We start from the raw sequence: 22,517 nt of genomic DNA on the forward strand, positions 1-22,517 counted from the left end.
TGCGAGAGTCTGGCGTTCGATGCCAGATCGGTGCGCTTTGTGACAACGCTTCACGTCAATTCCCCGGTTGAAATCGAAAGCACTCGTGACTGTCTATTGTTGTAGTGATCCAGCTGACCGAAACCAAAGTTGTAACTGAAAGCTATTTATTAGAAGATGGAATAAATATCGCAAGTCGAATACAAAACAATAAAAACATAAAAGTTGCAACCAAGAAATGGAACAAAATAGGCTTTTGACAATGCTGAGTCACAAGTACGTCACCGTTACGTCATCACAAACTGGTCATCATCCGGCCTGAGGCATCGAGGGGGGTTTCATAAAAGTTGCTATTACTACGCGGCTGTGCCGTTTGTTCAGCGGAACTTGTGGAGTAATTTTGTTGCGTGAATTCTCTACCGTGAGAAAAATCCTGATGTGATGGTTCATCGTGGGATTTTACTAGGGTGGTGGGATCCGAATGGTCTTTTCTTTGGGAGTAAATCCGTGATGACTGAAAGTCCACTGTGGTGGGGGCAGTCACATACCTGGGTTCGGAAGCATCTACGCTCTTGGTCGGTCGATGGCTATATAGAGGGTTAGCAGCCTCGGGGCTACACCCACTCGAATCAAGGCTTTGCGTAGCGGCCGGGCTACAGTTCAGGTCAGGCATGCTCTGGTAGAACGCGGAGTCTCTTTGACTCTCCTCACAAGACGCTCCATGCTTGCACGCATCATGGCACAAGGAGCGGTCGGGACCGGTCAATTGCTGCACTTCAAGGTCGGCGGCGTCCCGGTATGTGGATGGATAATTGTCTAGGTGTCGCGCGTTGTAATCTCGCACGTGGCTGGCATGTATCGTGCTCATAGGCACAAGTGGCCGACCTCCGATTGTTCCGGTCAACGAGGATGGCTTTGACCCTGTGCTGCTGCTCGCGCTAAAATCATTTACAATCGGATCGTCCGATTCAGAACTCGTCATAGATCGACGACGTTGCAATCTGTGCGCAGGATGCACGGAGTTCATCCCCGGCCGAGCGTCCATTTTATCTTCAGTCTCATTGTACAGTAGATAAGCGGATGTTGTTGGTGGTGGCACTAAACGACTTTCCTCGGATCCAGGGTGAGCATGATATGAACAAACGTCGCTCGCATTGCCAGCTTTCACCGGTTGGGAAAATCTCCTGGTGGGAGTGGAGGGTCGCCGGTCGTGGCCTATCGCTAAGGGAGCCGCGTTCGACAGCGTTGTGGCGCGTTGGAAGTCGTGACGTCGATGCAGGTTTACTTCTTCTTTGTCAGGGTTCCGAGGCCGGGTCGCGATTGGTTTGATGGGGTTCATGGTTTGAGATCTCACTTGTGGTCGGGGTGGGACGGGAAATCCCCCACTATGACGCATGTGGTGGGTATGCTTGCACTCAGTGTATCGTCCATTGGGGTCGCAGTCGGGGTGACAATGGCGCTGCAAGTGGTCATAAGCGTCTTCTGGGACTTGGTTAGTTAACTCCTCCCTACTTCTGGAAAGAGAAACGTCATTCTCGTGGCTGGAAATGACGGGAACTGTGTTGCCTCTCGATATCATCTGATGCTGCGATCCTGGATGACGACGCAACTGGGACGTGGACGCCACCTGGTGTACATCGTTGTGGCTAATACGGCTGCCACGTGGAGGCTCTGTACAAAACATTCAAATAGTTTCAAAAATTCAGAACATCAGACTTTAGAACTACACGCAGGCTACTGGGCATGTGGCATAAAAATAACCGAGTGTTTAGAGCAAGCATCTGCTTGGGTGTATAGTGATAGCCTCGCATCAGATTGTCAGTCAAACGCAATCAACATAATCAGTTTGATCATAGCACAGATTTAGTAGGCTACATGAGATATGCAAAACATATGGTTTAGGTGTGATCTACTTGCCTCGATTGGGTATGGTAGCTTGAGAAGGTAGAGCCGCTTGTTGTGGAGGGTTCACAAGTGTATCGTCCCACATTCGTCGCAGTTGACCCTGTGACTGCAAAAATTACACCGTCAGTTGCTTGTTTGAAGAGTGACGTCATTCTTTCATCAACAGATAACGAAGAAAAGATGAACAAATTTAAACAAAACTATATCTTGTGACAAGAAATGACAATCTTTAAAACCATGCCTCTGTTAACATAACATCAACTTGCACCAGAAGAACGTTAGGTATGTCATGTTATTTAATCAATGCTGGTACTTACAGTGGCGGCTTGAGGCCCAGAGTACCGCGCTGGTGTGTATTGCTTTGAGAAAGACATGCTGTTGCTCATGTACGGTTCGTTAGGCTTCCGACGGCAGCAAGGGATACGACCCATACATTGGGAATATTCACTTCTTATCTGCAGAAGAAACGAAGAAATCATGCCAATGGTTCCAACAGCAAATAATGAGGCGAGGACCAAAGAGAGATTGCACTGTCGGCCATGCACTTGCGACAAATAAAATGCAAAAAATAATTTGTCATTGTCTAAATAATTCTCCAATAATCGGCATCGTTAACTCTCATCAGCGTGTTGGACAAATATTGTTGTACGTGCGGAAGTATACATTATTGCAAAGCGTATCGCCGCCATGACGTCACAAAGTCAAATCACAGTAATCCCTTGGATAGTTGTGAAGACACTGAAGCACACACGTCACATTGGAAACCACGATCGTCACGCGTCACATCGAAGCTGGGTGCTTAAAGAGAATCTGCTTAGGTTTAAGGCAACGTATGGTCACGGTTGGGTGATGCCACTAGATCGGATTTCTGCTCAGGAAATGAGCATCAGCACACGGAGATGTTTCTCATCATCAGGTTGCCAACGAAGTTCGACCGACGGAATAACCAGAACTTAAGGCATGTTGCAATAATAACGTCTGGCAAGGTGCTTGAGGGAGTTAGTGTTGAAATATTTAACAGCTATTAGCGCGGGCTTGGGTGTGGCCACATAAACTCGAAATATCATCAAGTAAAAACTGAAATTTCTATCGTTTCTACAAATTCCTGTGACATAACAGTGTAGATAGCTTGGTGGTAAAGCAAAGCTGCAACTTATACATTCTGATGTCATCACCTTTTTCTGCAGGATGCAGTAAAATATGAAGATGTAGATTCCTTGGAAAGCGTTGAATACGCAGAATAGATACGCCATGATTTGAGACTCTCCCCAAATCCACAGTATTCCAAATGCCCATGTTACTCCCAATAAAAAGAGCAAAGCAGATGCGCCCCTAACAGAAGCTCTAAACATAACGAAAAGGAACAACCGGTTAGTTAAATATGCCACAAGCCTTCAAAAATAAAATCCAAATGAAGGTTTCTACAAATTGTTTCCAAGCAGTTATTTCACAGAACATGCTTGCTTCGGGAAGGTATCTCAACAACATCACTTACAACTTACTTCAACGAGTTAACCCTGGACGTGTCTGTGTATGTCATTGTGTGCTTGTAAAGCTTCATTACAGTGATGAAGAGGAAGAAGAGGTTGCAGAGGATCACAGCACACACAGGACCGACGAAACTCCATATGAAGCCGGAGTCCACCCGAAGCCAGCAAGCGTGAAGATTCCCGTATCCGCTACTATCCACAGCCACTGACACACCAACTATCACAGCAGGGATGCCTGCAACGAGTGGCACTCCATATCACAAACACAGCAGGACACTACGTATACAACACTTTCATTTAATAAGAGCAATCATACAAAAATCAAGCGAATAAGTGGCCGCTTTGCTACAACATCATGACTGATAAAGTTATAGAAAAGTGGGCTATGGTGGCAATTAGGCCTACATGGATTGAAGCCACATTTGCAGTGATAACAAAGCAAGGTGTAGCATATGTAACTTACCATATCCTGTCAAGTAGTACCACTTCCATCTGGATCTTTCCTCGAACACCTCCATCAACATCACGTACAGTTGAAAGCCCTCCAGGGTCATCCACACGAAGCCAGCCAGGAAGAAGTAATGCAACAAGCCAGCCACCACGGAACAGGGAAGCGAACTCTCCGTCTGGTTAATCCCGGTGAGGAAGACAAGCTCAGCAATGAAGAGGCAGATGCAGAGATGCTTGTGGATTGTGTTTCGGTCGCTCTGGATGTTTCTGTCAATTAAAAAGCGGTTTATAACTGACAACGATTCATTTATAATAAATTATTTGCAAACGTGCCGTAGAACTAACCTGAACGCTGAGAAGGTGATGATGCAAACAGCCAGGAACAAAAGTGAAATAGAAATCCCAATGATCGTCACAACGTGAAGCTCCAACACGTGATCCCATGACGTCCCTGTTGCTCCGGCAACGTCGACAAGAACGGCGAAACTTGTCAGATGATCACATGCGCACTCGGTGTGTGATTGGTTAAAACTAGCCACGTGACACCCATCAGTGCTCCACCGACCGACCCTGGAATATTTGAAATCGTCGATGAAAACATTTTATTTCATATCGCCAAGGGCAGTCATGTTCAGGGCTAAGACAAAGAATGAAACATGTTGTAGGTCTATGAAAGCACCAGAAAAGATTCTGATGAGCTTTTCATCATCACTTTTTTCACTGTTCAAGAGGAACAGTGTTCCGGCGCTGGAAAAAAACAATGTAGAACAACTTACCTCTGTGAGTAATCCCAGTAGACACACTTCCTCGGCTGGGAGGATTTCTGCAACATGTGACAACAATAAACATGGGCAAGCGATGAGAAAGTATCGACCACTAACCATCGCACCAACCGATAAGTGTTGCTTGTTAATTCTTAATCTCATATTGTTCTGGGATTCTTCTACGAAGATCTTGCACAAATACACAACGCCGCGGAATTAACAAAAATAAGTAGAATCTTATTCCAGAGATTTAAAAACCAGTTTAATACAAACACAAATCTAACGTAATTTTATCCATCAATCAACATTAACACAATAGGTCTTCGCATTTGTTACGCAACTTAGCATCCGGGACAATAAACGATTCGTTCCAGCGAGTAGAGAATAGCAACTTTGCATAATTGTTTGGCGAGCAGCTTCTGCAGGAAAGGACGCAATAATCAAACGGTGTCCACGATTGAACGCATCATCTATTGATGGCCGCATCAACAGTACAGCGTTATTACGCCCAGGTGTCAGGCGGTAGCGCCATTGGTTCTATGCTTCATCTTAATTAGCATGCATTGATAAATGGCTTCTCCAGATAAGCTGTCTGGGATATGCAGCTTGTAACGAGGAATATTTTACCATTAACTGTGGATGGATGGATGAACTCAAATGACAGAAACTAACATTTTCACAATTAATGAACATCCCAAAACGTTAGCTTGATGACAAGAACAACCAGATTGCTACAAGTACCAGTATTTCACATCAGTTTCAACGTAACCAGTCGTCGTAAAATGAAAATCTTTGTTAGCCGAGTCATAGTTGTAGAGCTGATCTTTCTGTTGAACTTTGAAGTCAACCAAAGGTAATTGTCATGGAATATTTGGTAAACAGCACCAAGACCTTGTCAGCATGAAGCTTGGCAAAATGTCTTTCATATTCCAAACAAGAAAAACTCAGCTACTTCTAATTGGCCTCCCTCTAGTCTAAACAACAACACTCCCTCAACAAAGCAAGAACGTGTCTCGCTTTTGTATTGACGAACATAGCAACTTTTGATTTGGCCAGGCGCAGTGGAATCGACTGAATCAGTCAGAATTCCATCAAAACGAATCGATTTTTTCCCAAGAATCCGATAATGCATTTTAAAGACTGGCTGCAATTAGCTGCACCGTCGATAGATCACGTATGACGTCACAGATAGATAGCGCTGGGCGCAACTGAATTTACAAATTAACATAATAAATAACCGGCAAATAAATCAAAGCGAGCAGCATGGCAGCGGAATGTGATCTTTAAATTTTAATTGAAAGATGGAAAAGCAGATGGATTATGCAAACCCCAAAATGAATGTTAAGAGGAAGAGAACCACAGCTAGGCAGGAAATCAACGAATGACAAAGTGGTCTACCTCTTTGCTTTCCAGAGTGATGAGGATAGGAGATGGGAGGTCCCGAGCATGGCCGACCTCTCCAATAACGACCGACACGACCCGTGAATCCATCTTCCATTCCTCCAACTCAGCAGACTCGGCCAAACCGGCGTCGACCAACTCACCCAGGCTATCGTACAACACAACTACTGTGCTGGCCAGCCCTGATAGGATGTAAGCGATGGTTAATAATGGAAGCATCAAAAGCAACGAATCTCTGCCACGATGCTGTCAAATGTTGAAACTATTGCTACTTAGGTCCTGTGTGATGAATAGGCTAAGTCAGGCAAGGACTACCCAGGAGGGATGACTGGCGTCATTAATTAGCTAACTAGCGGAGATGCTCGGCAGAAGAAAATGTTACAAAACTTCTGTGACGTCATTGACAAAGAAGACAAATTGAAGAAAAAGGATTTTGTTGGGCAACTGGTTAATAAATCACAGACAACCTTTTAATTTCTGTTCTTAAATTTTTTTTGGGAAATTTCTTATCGCAGGTGGCAGATTCACAGATAAGGAAACTTGGTAACAACAGGACCATGAATCATGGTGCCAACTCACCTTGCTTGGCAACGGTTGCTAAGCTGTTGCCTGGAACCACGACTCTGTCCTCTGTTCGTTCTGTATCTGGGAACATGAGCTCACTTCCGCCATTTAGTGTTTGCACATTGACATGCATGACCAATCCCGGTTTTGAAATTGTTTCCGATTCTAAAAAGTAGGAATGATGAAATTTATGAAATTGTTCCTAGAATCGACAACCTGCTTGATTTAACTGCACTAAATCCGGTGTCCACTTACCATAGGCTGAGCTGGGAATACTGCGCATGCGCGATAAAATAGTCTTCGCGAAAAGAACTCCTCCATCCTCCATGGCGGACATAATATTGTTGGTAGTTTCGTGTCTTTGAGGAACACTCATTCTCTTCCAGTTCTCCACTGCATCTCCACCGGTCAGGACTTGAACTACAACAGCAAGACCCTGCACATTTTCATTATATTGTTTCAATGTATTGTAATGAAACGACATCAAACCTTCCGACTAAAGTATTTGCACCTCAGTCTAAGTTCAAGTGAAATGCTTCACCACACCCGCATGACCAATAAATATCCTCATACTTAGCTCGGTGGCTTAGTGCCCAGACAGCAAAATGCGTCGTTTTTACATTAATTCAACGACTGCAGACCTTGAATCAATGTAAAAATGACGGATTTTGCTGTCTGGGTGGTTAATGTGTCCGTCTCTGAATTAGTGAGCAAGAGTTCGATGCCTTGTCGGGTCAACTTTTTAAAAGTTGCACTTATGCTTGCGTGGCATCCAGCAAATGGACTTGAGATAATACACTCGGCTGCGCCTCTCTATGCTGTGATGGCACTGTCTGCTTTGTAAAGCGCCGAGAGCAACGCGTATCTGCGCCATATAAAAACACATATCATGATACATTGTAATTATATTCCAGTCGGCAAATTAGTTGTTTTACATTGATTCAACGTCTGCAGACGATTAAATCAACGAAAAGTAATTCATTTATCAAAATTATTATAGTCAGCAAGACTAAGATGACTAAGATGTAACTGCAATTTCTCAATTAGCGATAATGCAAAAATTGTAATCAGTCGTCAGAGAAGCTCCGTTTAAAAACTAAAACACAGCAAAACAAGTTTTTCTGTGTTGTCGCCATCTCATATGATAGACAGACAAAACAAAGCGAACTCTCTACCAAAGCTTTATCCTCATAGAGTCATATGATTGCTACGATTGTGCAGTCAGCTAGTCTGATGTGTATGACACTATTGGCGCGTATTTCGCTTGTTGGATGATGTGAAGCTAGTCCAAAATTCAAAGCTTTCAATACAAAAAGAATAATTGCACAACGATTCGCTTCGGCGTACAGGTCAGCAGGAGGTTGCACCCAACATGAAAAACTGCCAGCTTTGCTTTATTTTGAGCATAAACAGAAGAAATATTAATTAAACGCAGGAAGTATGCTGCTTCATCATGAAATAAGTGATAAATATAATAAGTCATCTTGAAAAGTTTGAAAGTTTTTCCGAACAATTTATTGTCAATATGTAATTCCCTATGACGTAGCCTATATTCAAGCAATGCTGTGCTCTGGATGCGACATTATGTTTGTTCAAAAACTTCCCAATCGCGCGATGTCGCGTCAGCAGGGCTGGTCTTGTCATGTGCGATCTAGCGCGACGCTTGCGACAGACTTTTATAGACGAGACATTAAAGTGATGATTTCATTATTTTCTCATAAAGTGCCACTTTCAACATCACCGCAAAGCTATGGAAGCGCCACAAATGGAGGCGAACTTGATCGAGCGATAGATTGTATCATTGCTTAGCACTGTCAACACAACTTATGACATCATAATGGGGATCATCGAGGCAATTTGCGCAACATAGGTTTGTTTGTCGGTTTGTGAGCACCTGGGAACACCGAATTAACCCGTTTCGCGTAACTAGGAACGTTTATCTATTTTTAGATCACTTTGAACGAAGTATTGATGATAGAGGGAAGTTTACTTCAGGTGCCAACCGGTTGATGTTGATCCAAGGACACCTCAGCTGATGAGGATGTCAGCTGTTGCCATCCGGGAACTCGCTTGTCCAAGCCACCAGGTATTTGAATGAAACACAGTTGGGGTTATGCATTCGAGAGCGGAAGCTTTGATCGCGTAGTTGTTTGTTCCATTAAAAAACAGCTCTTTATGACGCAAGCATGTGTATATGATTCAATAGTGACATTTCAATAATCGTTATTTCATTGTTTTTTCATTGTCAGTCATCTATGATAGAAGAAAAATAAACAGTGGGATACTCGCCATTGATGAGATGGCAGGTTAACGATTGATCGGCCAGTACGTAGAATAAACATCACAAGAGGAAATATTAACGGACAAACGAAGCAAAAGCTCGAGTTCGCGATTGACTCACAACACCAAATAAGCGGCGGGAACGTAACGCCAAATAACTCGATCTAACCACCGTGCCACCGCTGATGATGTGAGAAGCGTCAGTGGAACCCATTAAAGTCGGCGACCTGATGACATCAGCACGACTTGGCAAACTTAGACGAATTAATTGAATCATCGCTTATTTTACGCTCAAACTCGAAAGTCGGTCGCCTAAATTCAATTTAAACTGCAGCAGCTGGAACGTACCTCTGTCAGCCTTTGTGCCTGGGTGGGTGTGAGGGGTATGACTGACCCACTAACTTTAGAAGTGATTGTCTTGAGCAGCCGCGACGCTTTCAAAACAATGGAGCTGTCCAGTGAGTCGCCGTTCTGTGACGCAACAGTCAAACGACGAGCCAAAGCATCGGCTGCAGCATCGGGGTCGGTATCGCCTGAAAAAAGAGGTCGAGGTAACCCAGCAGCCCATTTGTAGTTGTCACTTCAATCAATGGGCGATGTTAAAATAATGGCATTGACGGCTGCACATTCCTAAACAAATTTCACCACAATCAACACAAAGCAAGTACTTTCGTATGTTAATCAAACGTGAAACAACGCATCAACATCCTCAGTGGTGGCACAGTTGCTAGCCATGTTGCGATATCATCTGGAATTACTAACGAACGCTGAATCCACACCTCAGTTTTCGACAAACTAGCAAAGTTTAAACATAAACAACCGAGCATTCCACAGAGCTAACCAATACTTTCCATACAAATTCCATCTTACCATTCTCCAGACCGCTCCTTATGTCGCCCACCCACGTGACGCAACGAGACACATCGGGTCCTGTTTCGGTCCAAATAGGGTCTAAACTAATCCCCTCTCTATCACAGGCCCACTTTGCCATCTCTGAAAGGAAAACGTTGAAGTTTTGAATTTTGTTTTGTTTGTCGTATCCAGGCTTACACCCGGTGGTTGAAGATTTAGATTGAGTGAACGGGAAGGCAAGGAAGCCAATCTTCGTGTCCACCTTCAGGGATGCCTTTAAGTGTCCTGCCACAGACACAGCCGCATGCTCTTGAGCGGTGTCGAGCCGGCGCCCTTTCGATTGCCGTTCCAGTGTTCAAACCACTGATCTCACAAAAACAGTAAATGTTGATATCTCTCAACATTTGTACTGCCGCCAAGCCACCGAGGAGAGTGGTCAGTGATTAAAAGATCCAAGGGTAACATAAATCAGCCATGCGTTACAATCACTTTAATATAGTTACCATGGTGACGGTGAAGGTTACTGAACCTGGCTGATCTTATTCTTAAAAATTACCATCATCGTTATCATCATCAAATGATAATAATTTATTCGAATTTAGGTGAAAGATTTTCTCCCCCAACGTCACATTGTGAAACGCTTTGATAGGTTTACTGAATGGCAACCCTGATTCAAATATCATTCAACAAGCAGCAAACGATTGAGCGATTCTCAGTCAAGGTTGGTTTGAGGCAAGCAGCCCCTCGCTAGTACACCAGTGAGCAACCAGACTTTTATTACGCATAATTATGTTATATCAATGTAAAAAAAGGATTGATTAGCTAGCTCGGGCTCTAACTCTAGCAGTCTACTTCATGCACACGTGATGACAGGTTACGTATTCGCAAACCTAACTTTTATTTGGAACTTGCTTTACCTGCTTTTTACTGCGTGTAGATTTTCAAGTTTGCTCATATACATGCCATTATATTTCAATATTTCATGATATTTTATATTTTCGACCTTTTTAGTCTTTGCATAATATTTAAACCGTATTGACTGAAGAATAGAGATCGATATTAATGTATTAAGCTGAAGAAGTGTTGCTGAGCTGCATCAAGCTAAGCTAATGTATTTAATAACGATACAAAATTGGTTTAACTACTTTTAAACTCTATAAACTTTTACCCCATTTCCCAGGTCTTTGGGGTGAAAGATAGCACATGTTGTGGGCAGTGCTTTCCTTTCCTTTTTGTTATGGACATGTTGATGACGAAAAAAAACTTCGCAAGTTAAAGAAGCAATCCATGACCAATTGTTCTAGGACCACTGATTGAGAGAGTCGACCCTACGAAGCTAATGGAAGGAACAAACAATGCACCCACCACGGTTACACAAACAATGCACCCACCACTGGTACACAAACAATGCACCCACCACGGTTACACAAACAATGCACCCACCACTGGTACACAAACAATGCACCCACCAAGTAAGGTTGCATTGTTCATATTATGTTTGTTTTCAGTTATTTCGCCGAATGGACGTAAGGTTGTCTATAACAGCAGGCTTGCACCGATCTATATTTTATTGTTTTGTAAACGAGTTGTTTTCTTTGTCAGTGTGACATGAAATTTCGTCATTGACAGTGCTTGACGCCTTCATTGTCTTGGTCTAGAATAGTGGTTCTCAATTTGTGGCAAACTTTCTTGAAATTAAAAAAAATGTCGGCACAACAGTTGCTAGTGTGTAATCAATTTTGTGGAAAATGATTTAGATGTGCAAAACAAAGTGAAACACGAATGATGGCCAACATAATTTATCAGTTAATAAAATTGAAAGATGTTGCTCGGTCCCCTTGAAACTTCCTCACGGACCCCAAGGGTCTGCGAAACCCAGTTTGACAACCATTGGTTTGGAAACATCTGCGACAAGATGGTTCATGGACTGATTCTTGAGTAAGCCCAAAACCACCAAAAGTATCAACAAAACATTCAAACCATGTCCTCACCTCCGTTTGAGTTGGGGCATGGGACCATGGTCTCCTCTCCAACTTTGGTTATGGGCCAATCAATTCCTGAATGGTGGGTTTTGGGGCACATATATTCATGTACCGGAGGTTCGGTGGGTGAAGGTTTCATAGATGATGTTGGGACCAGTGGTTTGTTGGGGTTAGCGGGGGTGGTGTTGCTGGCAATCTCCGCTGTGGTGGTAGTTGTTGAAGTGGTGGTCGGTTTTCCCGCTGAAAAAAAGAAACAAAATTAACAAAGAATCACAAAAAAGTCTCGAGAATAAACAATGGAATCAAATATTTATCTCACCAACGTCAGGGTTGGTGTGTCCAAAATGAAGATTGTAATAAGTTGCTTTCCCGCCAGCGGACTCCCATGCGTACAAAAGCCTGTCCCGAGGGTTGTAGAGGACAGAGGTGAACTTGTAAGAGCGGAAAGTCCGCGATGTTGACAGAAAAGCTGATGGAAACATCCGCCGTGGTGAAGATGCCATCCGCCCGCGGAAGCTTCCAGGATCAGACGGAGAAAGCGGGCGATTTCGATCAAACCCGATTGAAACAGACTTTCCAATTCCAGGGTTTGTGTTGGTGTTGAACATATATTCTACTTCTCCAGTACGGGAGCCCACCACGTAGAGGACCCCGCAAATCATAAATGAGTGAAGAGACAAACTCTTTGAAAAACTGGTTTGCCAAGTTTTCTGAAACCAAATTAAAATAGATTTATTTTAAGGATAAAGCATCGCTTTTTAAAAATCCAACTATTTGCTTTTTTAAAACGATTTGCTTTCGCTCTACATAAATATTGAAAGTACACCATAGAGCACGTTTTGTCAGCGCATAGCTACACTGATGATCAATCACCTCTTTCTGAAGGGAATTTTTGTTTATGCGACTGATAATCATCCTGCCACCATCGGCACTGGTGGTGTAGACCGCCCACAGCCCGTTCTCGTCTACTGCCAGTTGAATGGGGTTATCATCGACCCTCTCAGGGGTAGTGGCGACTCCTGGTAAAGACCCTTGTCTAATTCGAAGACGAGCAACAACGCTGTACTTGATCAGCTGGCGGGATTGTGCCTGCGTAAGAATAGACAACGTAACAACACGCATATAGTTGTCTAATATGAGATAATACCCACGTAACAATGATGAAAATAAAATGTAAAAACATCGCCTCCAATAAATTAAAGCCCACCTTGACGTAGTACATGTTGCCGTCATGCACAACAAAACTGGTCCCCTGCACGGGGGAAGGCAGGTCGTATATTTTCACAGGATCCGCTCCCCCGACAAAGTTGTCTGTATTCCGGTATTCCTGCGCGAAACAAACATCCTTCGTTAGTTTGACGTTTATCGATGTAAAATTTATTGCACAAAAATAATGACAAGCACAGAACGACCATGACGTACCTGCACGGTCTGGCCTCCCTTAACCAGGTAGAACACGTGATCGGGATTGTAGATAGCGTCCTTGCTCCATGACCCTGCTTCCTCACGCATCGACGTATCCATGGAAACGTTTGTTCCAACGCCGACCAATGAACCAGGACACCCGAACACTGCGTGGAAAGTCACGTCATCAGACATAAGGTGAGAAATCTTCATCTCAAAGCGATTGCATCGGTCAAGGTGGGAATCTGATCCAACGCTTGGCGCCTGGATACTGCACGATTATCAGTTTGAATTGCCTACTGTAGTCTTCGTCAAAATAAACCGGCATATTCCATTTGTCCCCTTCTCTCGGGTTTCATTATGGGCTCCCTTGAGCAAGATCACCCAGAACACCACCTTTTTCATGTGGTCGGGGCTAGAAACCGGCAATTATGTCACGCATGGGTGGTTTTCTAGCTCTCCAATAATGTTTAGGATATTGAAGTGGATTGTTTGACACAAAGAAGCCTTTGAAATACACTCCACGGTGCAATGGCGTTCAATTATCTTCCATTCACATATCTCAATAAACCCGGGACCATTAATTAAATAAAATTGAAGTTTGCGCCGGAATTGTCGAGTGTCAAGCAAAGCCGTTCGTGGAAAGGCGCGCTAACACGCTTTCATATAGCCATTATGACGTCAGCAGACGAGCTATCGAAGCGATACTAATCCATTACCCTTTGTTTTTGTAAGTGTAGTTAATTATACCCAGTGCCCCACACAGAGGCCCTTAATGACCCACCCACGGGGCGCCTTAATCATCCAGCAGCTCGATACAAAAGCGTATTCCAGAAGGAATGCCAACATATCAAAAGCTGTCAGTGTTTATCTTTCAATGACAGCAACGCACCAAACTATGAAGGATCGATGTATGCCAACAATAAGGAGATTGAAAAAGTTCACGTTTTGAGCATCGACGGTACTTCGTTGCGAAAAAGCTTTCGGTGCGATCGCTCGGGTGCCACGTAACAGAAATAATTCAAAGCTGCCTCGCATCTTTGAGCATCATTCAAATAGAAACGAACCCAATGGTTTTCAAATCTCTTTCTCAGTCAATGCTGTCGTGTCGTATGCTGATGATGATGATGAACCAAAACATAATGATGACCGACATGTAACCAAGACTCACTGTATTTGAGGCATCTGAAAGAGACTTCCAGGTACTTGTGTGTTCCCGGGCATGGGTCTGGTAGGACGTCACTTGACACCGAGAGCATGCATTGTGTCTTGTTGTTGCATCTATAAAGACAAATACGTTTTAATGATTGCTCACAGAATACGGTTCATTCTAATGGTTGCGACCGAATGCTGGATACATTTCTCAGTTCACTCCAAAACGTTCAAAAGTCACAACATGATTTGATGACAAAACAAATCGACTCCAGTTCATTCTGGTTAAGGTCTTCAAACGCGCAAACCGCAGATCATGGCGATCAAAGTGTACATGGGGGAACTGTGGCCATCGATATTTCAACAATTTGAAGTGGTGCTTCCAGTAGGCAGACATTCAAGATGTTGGTTTGGCAAACCATCAGCTACTGCCATGTCTGGTATTGCAGCAGACTTGTTCACACATGAGGGAGTCGAATAAGTTGGCATTGAGATTAAGATGGACAGGTGTAGCTTGGCATATATCGAGACGAATTGCTTCATCGTGCTACTTATTTAGCGTAAGTTTATTTAGAACTGATTAGCAATTTACCATTTTGTAATAAACAAAAACCCAGCGGTGACCTCTAAACAAAGCAGCGCTGGACGGCGGAAGGATATTGTTTTGAATCTACTCGGTACAACCAGCAGATCGCGCGCCGCCAGCCAGCAAATGTCAGGCCGCAACATAAACGATAGGCGACATATTTGCAACAACTTTCCCTGTTTACAATACACCTGCCATGCAAGGATTAAAATACTGACGAGTGCGACACTAAATCACTAACTTCTCAGCTAGCAAAAACATTGTGGCGTTTTTACATTGATTTAACGTTTGCGGACGTTGGATCAAAATAAAGGTCTAGTTTTGTGAGGTGAAATGGGCTTCTACACAAAAACTAGTTGTGGGCGCTTGCATCTTTCGGCAGGTTTTAATTTCCTGCTCACCATTTGGTCCAAAGTGACACCTTTTGTCTAAATATTCTGCCGTTATTTATATCAAGGTAGACTTCTAAAATATATGAACACGTGTTGATCCTCATCGTCTATGCGTCGTCAAGAAATGAAAATCAAACATAACTGTAACGATAAGTCGACAAATGTCCCTCGTTGTTTTGCTTTCTTGCTGCAGTCGGTGACGCGGCCAGTGATGATGCAGCGCTGCATGATCGCATCATTTTGCCTTTGTTCCACACAAACTGGCGGTAATGGCGATTGAACAGTATTTTGGCAAACTGTCACTCACAAGTTTCACAAAACTAATGTTAAGATTCATTGAACATTGAAAAGTAACGGAGTGACATCGGGAGAAGCATAAAATACGATCTCGCAGAAAACAAAATCATAGACGGCTTATGCAGGCCAAGCGGAAAGATGCGTCTGAGCCATGGTACCAGGGTTGCCCCTATAATAACAAATCGCTCAAAATCGCCACCAACGTTCTGTAATGGTCTCGCTTATCTTTCCGCTTCGCTACAATACGCTGGCCATCTCAAATGATTTGCTTGTGTTGCCACTCCGTTGGTTGGAATGGTTGTGTATACTTTCCCGCACATGCTTTTTCGCTGATGTAGCGTTGACGTCGCCAGAAGTCAAAACTATGCAAAGCTTGCAATTTGATATTTGGTTAAGATTTTCCACAACTCTGACAGTTCCTAGAGGAAACTGTATCTTCGGGCAGCAGCAATTCAACGCATTCCAGCGTTAATGCCATGAATCAACATCAATGGACGAAAAATAATACAAAATTCACAATCTTTACACTGACGTTCAATCTGTAAGATATCAGGCTAATGAAGCATACAAGTTCGCCCACAAGCGCGCGATGGCTGCGACCGAAGAACTAATCGTCTATTAGTTGCTATGGAAACTACCGAGTTGAATGGGTTTCCTTGTTTAGGGCGACATTTGTTTTGTGGTATTCACGTCACAAACGTTTGCTGCCGTTGAAACAACCAGAAACAATCGTCTATGACGGGCTGGGTTGGCCATGTGGACTTGGCAGCTGAAAACGTAACCTTGAATGGGGTTTCTTTTTGTTACCTATTAGGCCTATATGGGGCTATATATAGTGTATATGGGTTTTCCGACTACGAGTCCCCCGAAGCAATAAACCATTCACTGAAAACTTTAGGAAAATGAATTCTCATTTCATTGATTTGTGGCAAAAGGTTTGCGAAGCTTGTGGAATTGCTGACTTAATTTTTCACAAAATCTTTTCAAATTTGTGTCACCATGACGAAACTACATGGTCAATAAATTGGCATATTTTATGGTGACTGAGGTCACAAAGAAATCACTCAAACTTGGCACATTGCACAAACATGTGACAGAAGTGTTTAGATATGACTACACGACGAAAAATTATTGCTACCCAGTAAAACTTGTTCCGTAAATTAATGACTGGGCATAGATGCAGGAGTATTCTAATTGTTGCACTAACAGTAGAATTTTAAACGAAAAGCGACGCATTATTTCAAAGGCGGCATTTGAAAGGTTCATTAAAAGCTTACCTCCCGCTCATGATGTCTGTGGCCTGGGGCAATCGGCAGTTGGTGTCCCTCATTAAGCTAGGAGAGATGGCGCATGTTTCTGTGTTCTTTCGGCCATACTGGGCTTCAATCACCTGATATTAATCATTGGTAAATCTTTCAGTCAGCAATTAGTTTGTTTATATATTATCAATTTTAAAGCAAAGCATCTAGTTGCTACTCTCGCTTCAGTTTCAATTTTATGTAAACATAATCCACTGTCAAGCATAAAAAGCTTGATCTTCGACGAACAACGCTTGTTGCCGGGCACAACATAACGCAATTCATGAATATCCGGGCTCCTGATGATCCTAACACCCAAAATATATCGTTTACTTTCTGATCAAATTAAAAATGGATGAAAAAACAACTCAGCTGAGCAGCATACTGGGTGGAGCAAAATTCTAATACGTTGGTGAGATCATATAGTTGATAATCGATCGAGTTTGATACGAAATAATAAGGCCATTATCAAGGAATGCACTTCATCTTTCTATCTATAGACTGATGATGATTGGGCTAATCACGTGTTGACGTCATACAAAATTGGCCGCCATTTTGAATCAAATTGTAGTCAGGTTGATGACGCTTATCGGTTTTTGAAAACTATCAAAGTGGCTGCTCCAACTTGCTGAGTTTGAATTTGCATTGTTCAACGCTTGGTTGCCTGGTAACAATCTAAAGGAAAATTCACAAGAACAAATGCGTTAAGCATAAATTACGAGGATTAAAGAGAACGTAAGTTAATTTGCTTTCATACCTCGATCACATCTGTTCCTGGACACCTCAGCACGATGGGGTACCCCTCACACGCGAGCTCCGAAGGGTTGAGGAAGCCCCTCCCATTAAGAGTTCCAAAATTTAGTCGACCTGTATATGAAGTCACAATGGCATCTCATCAATCATCGGCTGGCAAATATTGGTTAAAAGCGCCGCATGGCGTTTGATTGATGATGCGCAACAAATAATAGAATTAAGTGAAAGAAAACCGCATAGAAAATAAACACTAACTTCGATCGCAACGCTTTATTACTGCGCAACTAAAAGCCTCATCCAATTTTTGCGTAAAGTTACTTGTTTCCCGTCAGCCGCTCTATTGTTAAGCATCTGTCGTTGTTCTGGCACAAATGACAGCGACTAAGCTCATAAAACACAAACAACCAGCATGGCGGCCACATACTGGCCACAATGTCACATATGTCGTCGCATTTCGCACACAGCGCCGATTTATTTTCAATTCGGATTCCAGTTGGGAACTAGATATCAAGGTGGTTTGTAACTTTGTTATGGAACATGGTTAGTATACGAAAGTCAAACGGAGATGGACGTTTAAATGTCGCGTAATATAAATCATAAAGTCACACTAATGGATGAAGTTTAAATTATTGATGGGTGATTGTCTAATTGGTTTAACAGAGAAGCAAATGGGCAATTTTGCTCCTAGAAACGTGATTGAACCCACAATAATGCGGATAACTTTGTGTGTCCATTCCAAAATATTCAATACGATGAACCGACTGCAGGAGCTAAGCGAACCCTACTACCCACAGATGACATGAAACAAATCTTAAAGTTCTGTCATGAATTGCTCATTTCCAGAGAAGAAAAAGAAGTGATTTCAATGACTTCGATTGCGTAGGTTGAAAGGCTGGCAGCAGTTGCTTTCACCAGCAAGTATCCTCATGTCACTGTGACAATAACTCCGCCGCTCCAGCATCTTGTGTCGCTACTCATCAAATATTTAACAACACACGCAATGCATCGCGACGTAATCTCAAAATCTTTTCTGATCAGTTAACTTTGCTTTTCTAACAATGGTTTTAAGTCCACCCCCCACCAGGGGTGTCGATGGTCCACGTTTGTATTTCGGATCATTTGCAAATTGTCTCGTTTGCTACAACAGACCACAGACCAACGAAATGTCCAAGTGAAAACAGAGATGATGCCTTTGGAACACAGGTAAACGAAACAAATGGCAACAGGGGGGAAGAGACTTGATCAAGGTCTATGTCTGCAAAGCAGTGACCCAAACGTCTGAAGACGAACCGCTGATGTTATTATTGAAGAAGAAGTTGTAAAATCAAATAAAAATCATTTCAATATGTTCATCTGATCATCATTCCCTGACGTTGTATTAACGTTTACCAATGATTGTTGTTTTCAAACCCAAAGCACCACTGGTATGAGAATGAAAAACTCGCAAGATGTTCGCAAAGATTTCCTGACAAACATTTGTTTTGAGACTAATGTTGTCAGGTTGCCCTCGTAGTCTGTGACTTACGGCGCTGGTCGCTAGTTGTAACTCATATCGTGTAATAGGAAAGATAGTTAAACATTACTAAGCGGTCGGTTTAATTAAAAAGCTTGAATAGTTGATTTCAGATCTTTCTGTTTGCTCACAATTGAATAGCTGAGTGTTCACAACATATCGCGATCACTCTTTCCGACTGCGCAGCTTCTACGTCTGTTCAACGTTGATAGTTGTAGCAACAATGTCAAAATAAAAGAGCACATTGTCGATGCAAACACGATTGAGGATAGACCGACAACACACAAGACCAGGGGTTCTTAACCTGTGGGTAATTACCCACTAGTGGGGAATTTGAGGATTTCAAGTGGGTAATTTGAAGTTGGGTTTGTTGTTCTATGTGTACTCCAGTGGTTCTTAAACGGTGGGAAATTTCCCACCAGTGGGAAATTACTGAATATCCATGCAGTGGGAAATTCTTTCTGGTCTGGAAGTGGGAAATTGTTTTAAGTTTTACTCGAATATCCAAGGAAGTAAATCTGATTAGTTAGTCACAAAAGTAATATTTTTTAACAAACACCGAGTCCTAGTGCATTGTTTTACAATTCATCTGGAATCAGATTTGCGTTGTGCAATCTCAAAAATAGAGCCTGACATTGACTCGATCGTCGCTGAAAAGCAAGAACAAAAATCGCATTGACATTAATGGACAATCTTTAATGTTATTTTTCTCATTGAACTTGTTCTTTTTGTTAAATACCATTGTGCTTTGGGATATGTCACACAGGTTACTAGGATTCATTTTGATTTTTCAGTCAGTTTTAAAAGTATGTGGGGAATATAGGTTTATTAAGTAGCGGAAGTGGGTAATGAAAGAAAAAAGGTTAAGAACCCCTGCACAAGACCATAGAATGTTTAGCAGATATTTATGCCATACGCTCAAGTTTGAGATGCCGACTCTATAATGCGACACCAAAATCGTTTCAAGCTATTGCGACATCACACAGAATGGTTGCGGTGGGGCTATGTCTCTATGAGACGCGTGCAGACGCAAGCGCCAATAGAACAGCTATTCATCAGAAATTAAAGCAATTTGCGCTTGAATGATCGTCATTGCTTGCAATTTACAAAACAAACCGCGATAGCATCATTCACGTAACTTTGACATTGACAAGATATATAAGAAATAAATTCTTCAACGCAGCAGACAGACTTTTGGAACGAAATCCCTTTCAATGGTCCACCATTGAAAGAAAGTCAGTTCAGGAAAGCAAATTGTTCCGATGGGTGAAAGTTGGAGTGGGCGTCTGTTGTCCATATGATGTTGTATATCATAGGAGTGGTCGATCAACAACATTTGACAGATATCCACTCAAATTGTTTGTTCAAGACAAACTTCTTTACATCTCGCTGTGTTGTACCAAACTAACGAATAGCATGTGTGGCCGCTTGGACACTTTGAATCGTGGCTAGCTATTGTGAGTGATGCAATCCAATATTCGACAGATTTCTTTGAATTGTCAACGCGATGCCCAACAATATGCTTGACAACATGACGCGATGCCCAACAATATGCTTGACAACATGACGCGATGCCCAACAATATGCTTGACAACATGACGCGATGCCCAACAATATGCTTGACAACATGACGCGAAGCCCAACAGTATGCTTGACAACATGACGCGATGCCCAACAGTATGCTTGACAACATGACGCGATGCCCAACAGTATGCTTGGCAACATGACGCGAGCTCAACCGTTGCCTCAACACATCATTGGTGGCTACTTTCCTGATGCAGACCCAAGAAAACCCAGGACTTTTGATTTGGGTCCTTGCCTGTGTCTGATGCTTAACCTTCCAGGTTGCGTAAGTTACTTGAAGCTTTCAAACATGAATTTGTTTTGAAATATTAAAGATCTGTCTAGAATTCCAGATCAAATAAGGCCAGAATTTCCCAACCTCACAAGAAGCTTTCAATCCTCTGGCCACTACACTTGCAGCCTCAGCCTTGTATGAATTGTTCATACACCGGCAACAACGTTCAATTCACATTTAAACGATTAATCAAGCCAAATTTACCTTCTGCATTTCCAATAAGCAGTGTCATAAATGACATCACAATCCAACACGCCATCTTGCGTCTTTCTGTTCGATATAATCCAACAATAACAACAGCAGAAAATTATAGAAACATTTTGTGAAAATTAAACAAATATCGTCCAAGCCGCTGAAACCAACAGATTGATTAGTTACCTTGAAGTGAGTGCGGAAGCGGTCTACTGTCATGTCACTCACTTCCATTCGTTTGGCGTCTGATTCACAAATTTTTCGACTATTACCTGTCAAATGTAATGACGTAACATATTAATGTTCTAAATCTAGATTCTAGAAAGACTTTTCCGAAAAAAAGTGAATTGAAACATTTATCTTTATTGTTTATGTAACAAGCAGCCTTACTCCTACGGACAAAGCCTTCGATGGCGCTTAAGCCAGTGATAACATCGCCTTGTTTAATTTCCACCTGTGGACTTCACCTGACGACTGGAGGACAGAAGTATATCAAGTACACACTTGAGGGAAGGACATCAAAGCGGGTTTATTCGGTTGGCTTCAAGTGAATTCAACTGCGGCCTCGTACCAACACTAATGCTCAACTATCCACTGCTTGTTGTCATCTTTGTACGTGATAAAGTTAGAACTTCCAAGTTTGTCTGTTGCAACAACTACCTTGGGCATTGTTTACCCAAACAGCCAGGTCGAAGACTACCGTCTGCCACAGCCAGCAAATCAGGCCTTTTTTACATTGATTCAACGTCTGCATATGTAAAAAGTGAATAATTTTCTAGCCGAAGTGTTTCATGCTTCAGTCCCTTCTTATGTTCATCTCTTTCACGCATCACTGCCCACCAATATTTCTTAACCAAACTGCGCACATTGAAACAAATTCAAACGTGTTACAAATGCCAGTGGCCGGGTCATGGAGAGAAAAAACAACTCAATTGAAAAAGAAAAACTTTTATTTCCCCGTTTGTTTTAACTGTCGCTGTGGAACAGCTTTGTGATTGTGAAGCAATAATCTTCGTATTGTCAGCACAGCCACAGTATTGACACAACACGATATTCAATTATTCATCCTTGCTTCGGACTCGCGGACTACTTCTAAAAACTAATAACGCTCAAGGAAGCAGGAAAACGGACTGTTTGAGGCATGGGAAACACTGCCCAAGTTCAAACCCAAACATCAACAATGAAATTGATTTCGACTTTTCAGCGAGGTTTATTTTTTTCTGAAACTATTATTTCGAAACTAAAGCAAGATGAAGGTTTTGGTTTTGAAGAAAACACATTCTTCAATAAATCAAGCACCACATCAAAAGGAAAGCTGTTCAGTATATTCTGGAAGTACAGACAGGGCCGTTTGAGCACCACCTTGCCCCCCTCCCGAAATCCACTCGTTGGCCCTGATGTTTAG

The 22,517-nt window shown here is 42.6% G+C and overlaps 1 protein-coding gene across 1 annotated transcript; it reads right to left on the bottom strand.

The window, feature by feature from the left end:
- Positions 1–135: 135 nt before the first annotated feature.
- On the bottom strand, positions 136–21,263 carry LOC145778086 (adhesion G protein-coupled receptor L2-like). Its single transcript, XM_082589496.1, has 22 exons — positions 21,125–21,263; positions 17,554–17,663; positions 16,776–16,888; positions 14,243–14,352; positions 13,090–13,238; positions 12,875–12,994; positions 12,541–12,756; positions 11,987–12,377; positions 11,677–11,907; positions 9,704–9,826; positions 9,182–9,366; positions 6,809–6,989; positions 6,569–6,718; positions 5,987–6,171; positions 4,601–4,647; positions 4,170–4,394; positions 3,838–4,091; positions 3,387–3,609; positions 3,060–3,228; positions 2,202–2,339; positions 1,897–1,990; positions 136–1,650 (listed from the first exon to the last, which is right to left on the bottom strand). The coding sequence occupies exons 1-22, from the start codon at positions 21,177–21,179 to the stop codon at positions 275–277; spliced, it is 4,845 nt and encodes a 1,614-aa protein (XP_082445622.1). The 5' UTR covers positions 21,180–21,263; the 3' UTR covers positions 136–274.
- Positions 21,264–22,517: the final 1,254 nt, after the last annotated feature.

Source organism: Aplidium turbinatum, chromosome 10 (genome assembly GCF_918807975.1).
Source record: "Aplidium turbinatum chromosome 10, kaAplTurb1.1, whole genome shotgun sequence".
NCBI classification, from domain to species: Eukaryota; Metazoa; Chordata; class Ascidiacea; order Aplousobranchia; family Polyclinidae; genus Aplidium; species Aplidium turbinatum.

Bases quoted from the DNA above. Each gene is read 5' to 3' on its own strand.
- LOC145778086 (XM_082589496.1), bottom strand. From the start codon at position 21,179: ATGGCGTGTTGGATTGTGATGTCATTTATGACACTGCTTATTGGAAAT. The intron at 12,757-12,874 runs GTGGGCTTTAAT...ATTCTTACGCAG, and splicing joins GCAACATGTACTACGTCAAG to GCACAATCCCGCCAGCTGAT. The intron at 3,610-3,837 runs GTAAGTTACATA...CACTCGTTGCAG, and splicing joins GTACTACTTGACAGGATATG to GCATCCCTGCTGTGATAGTT.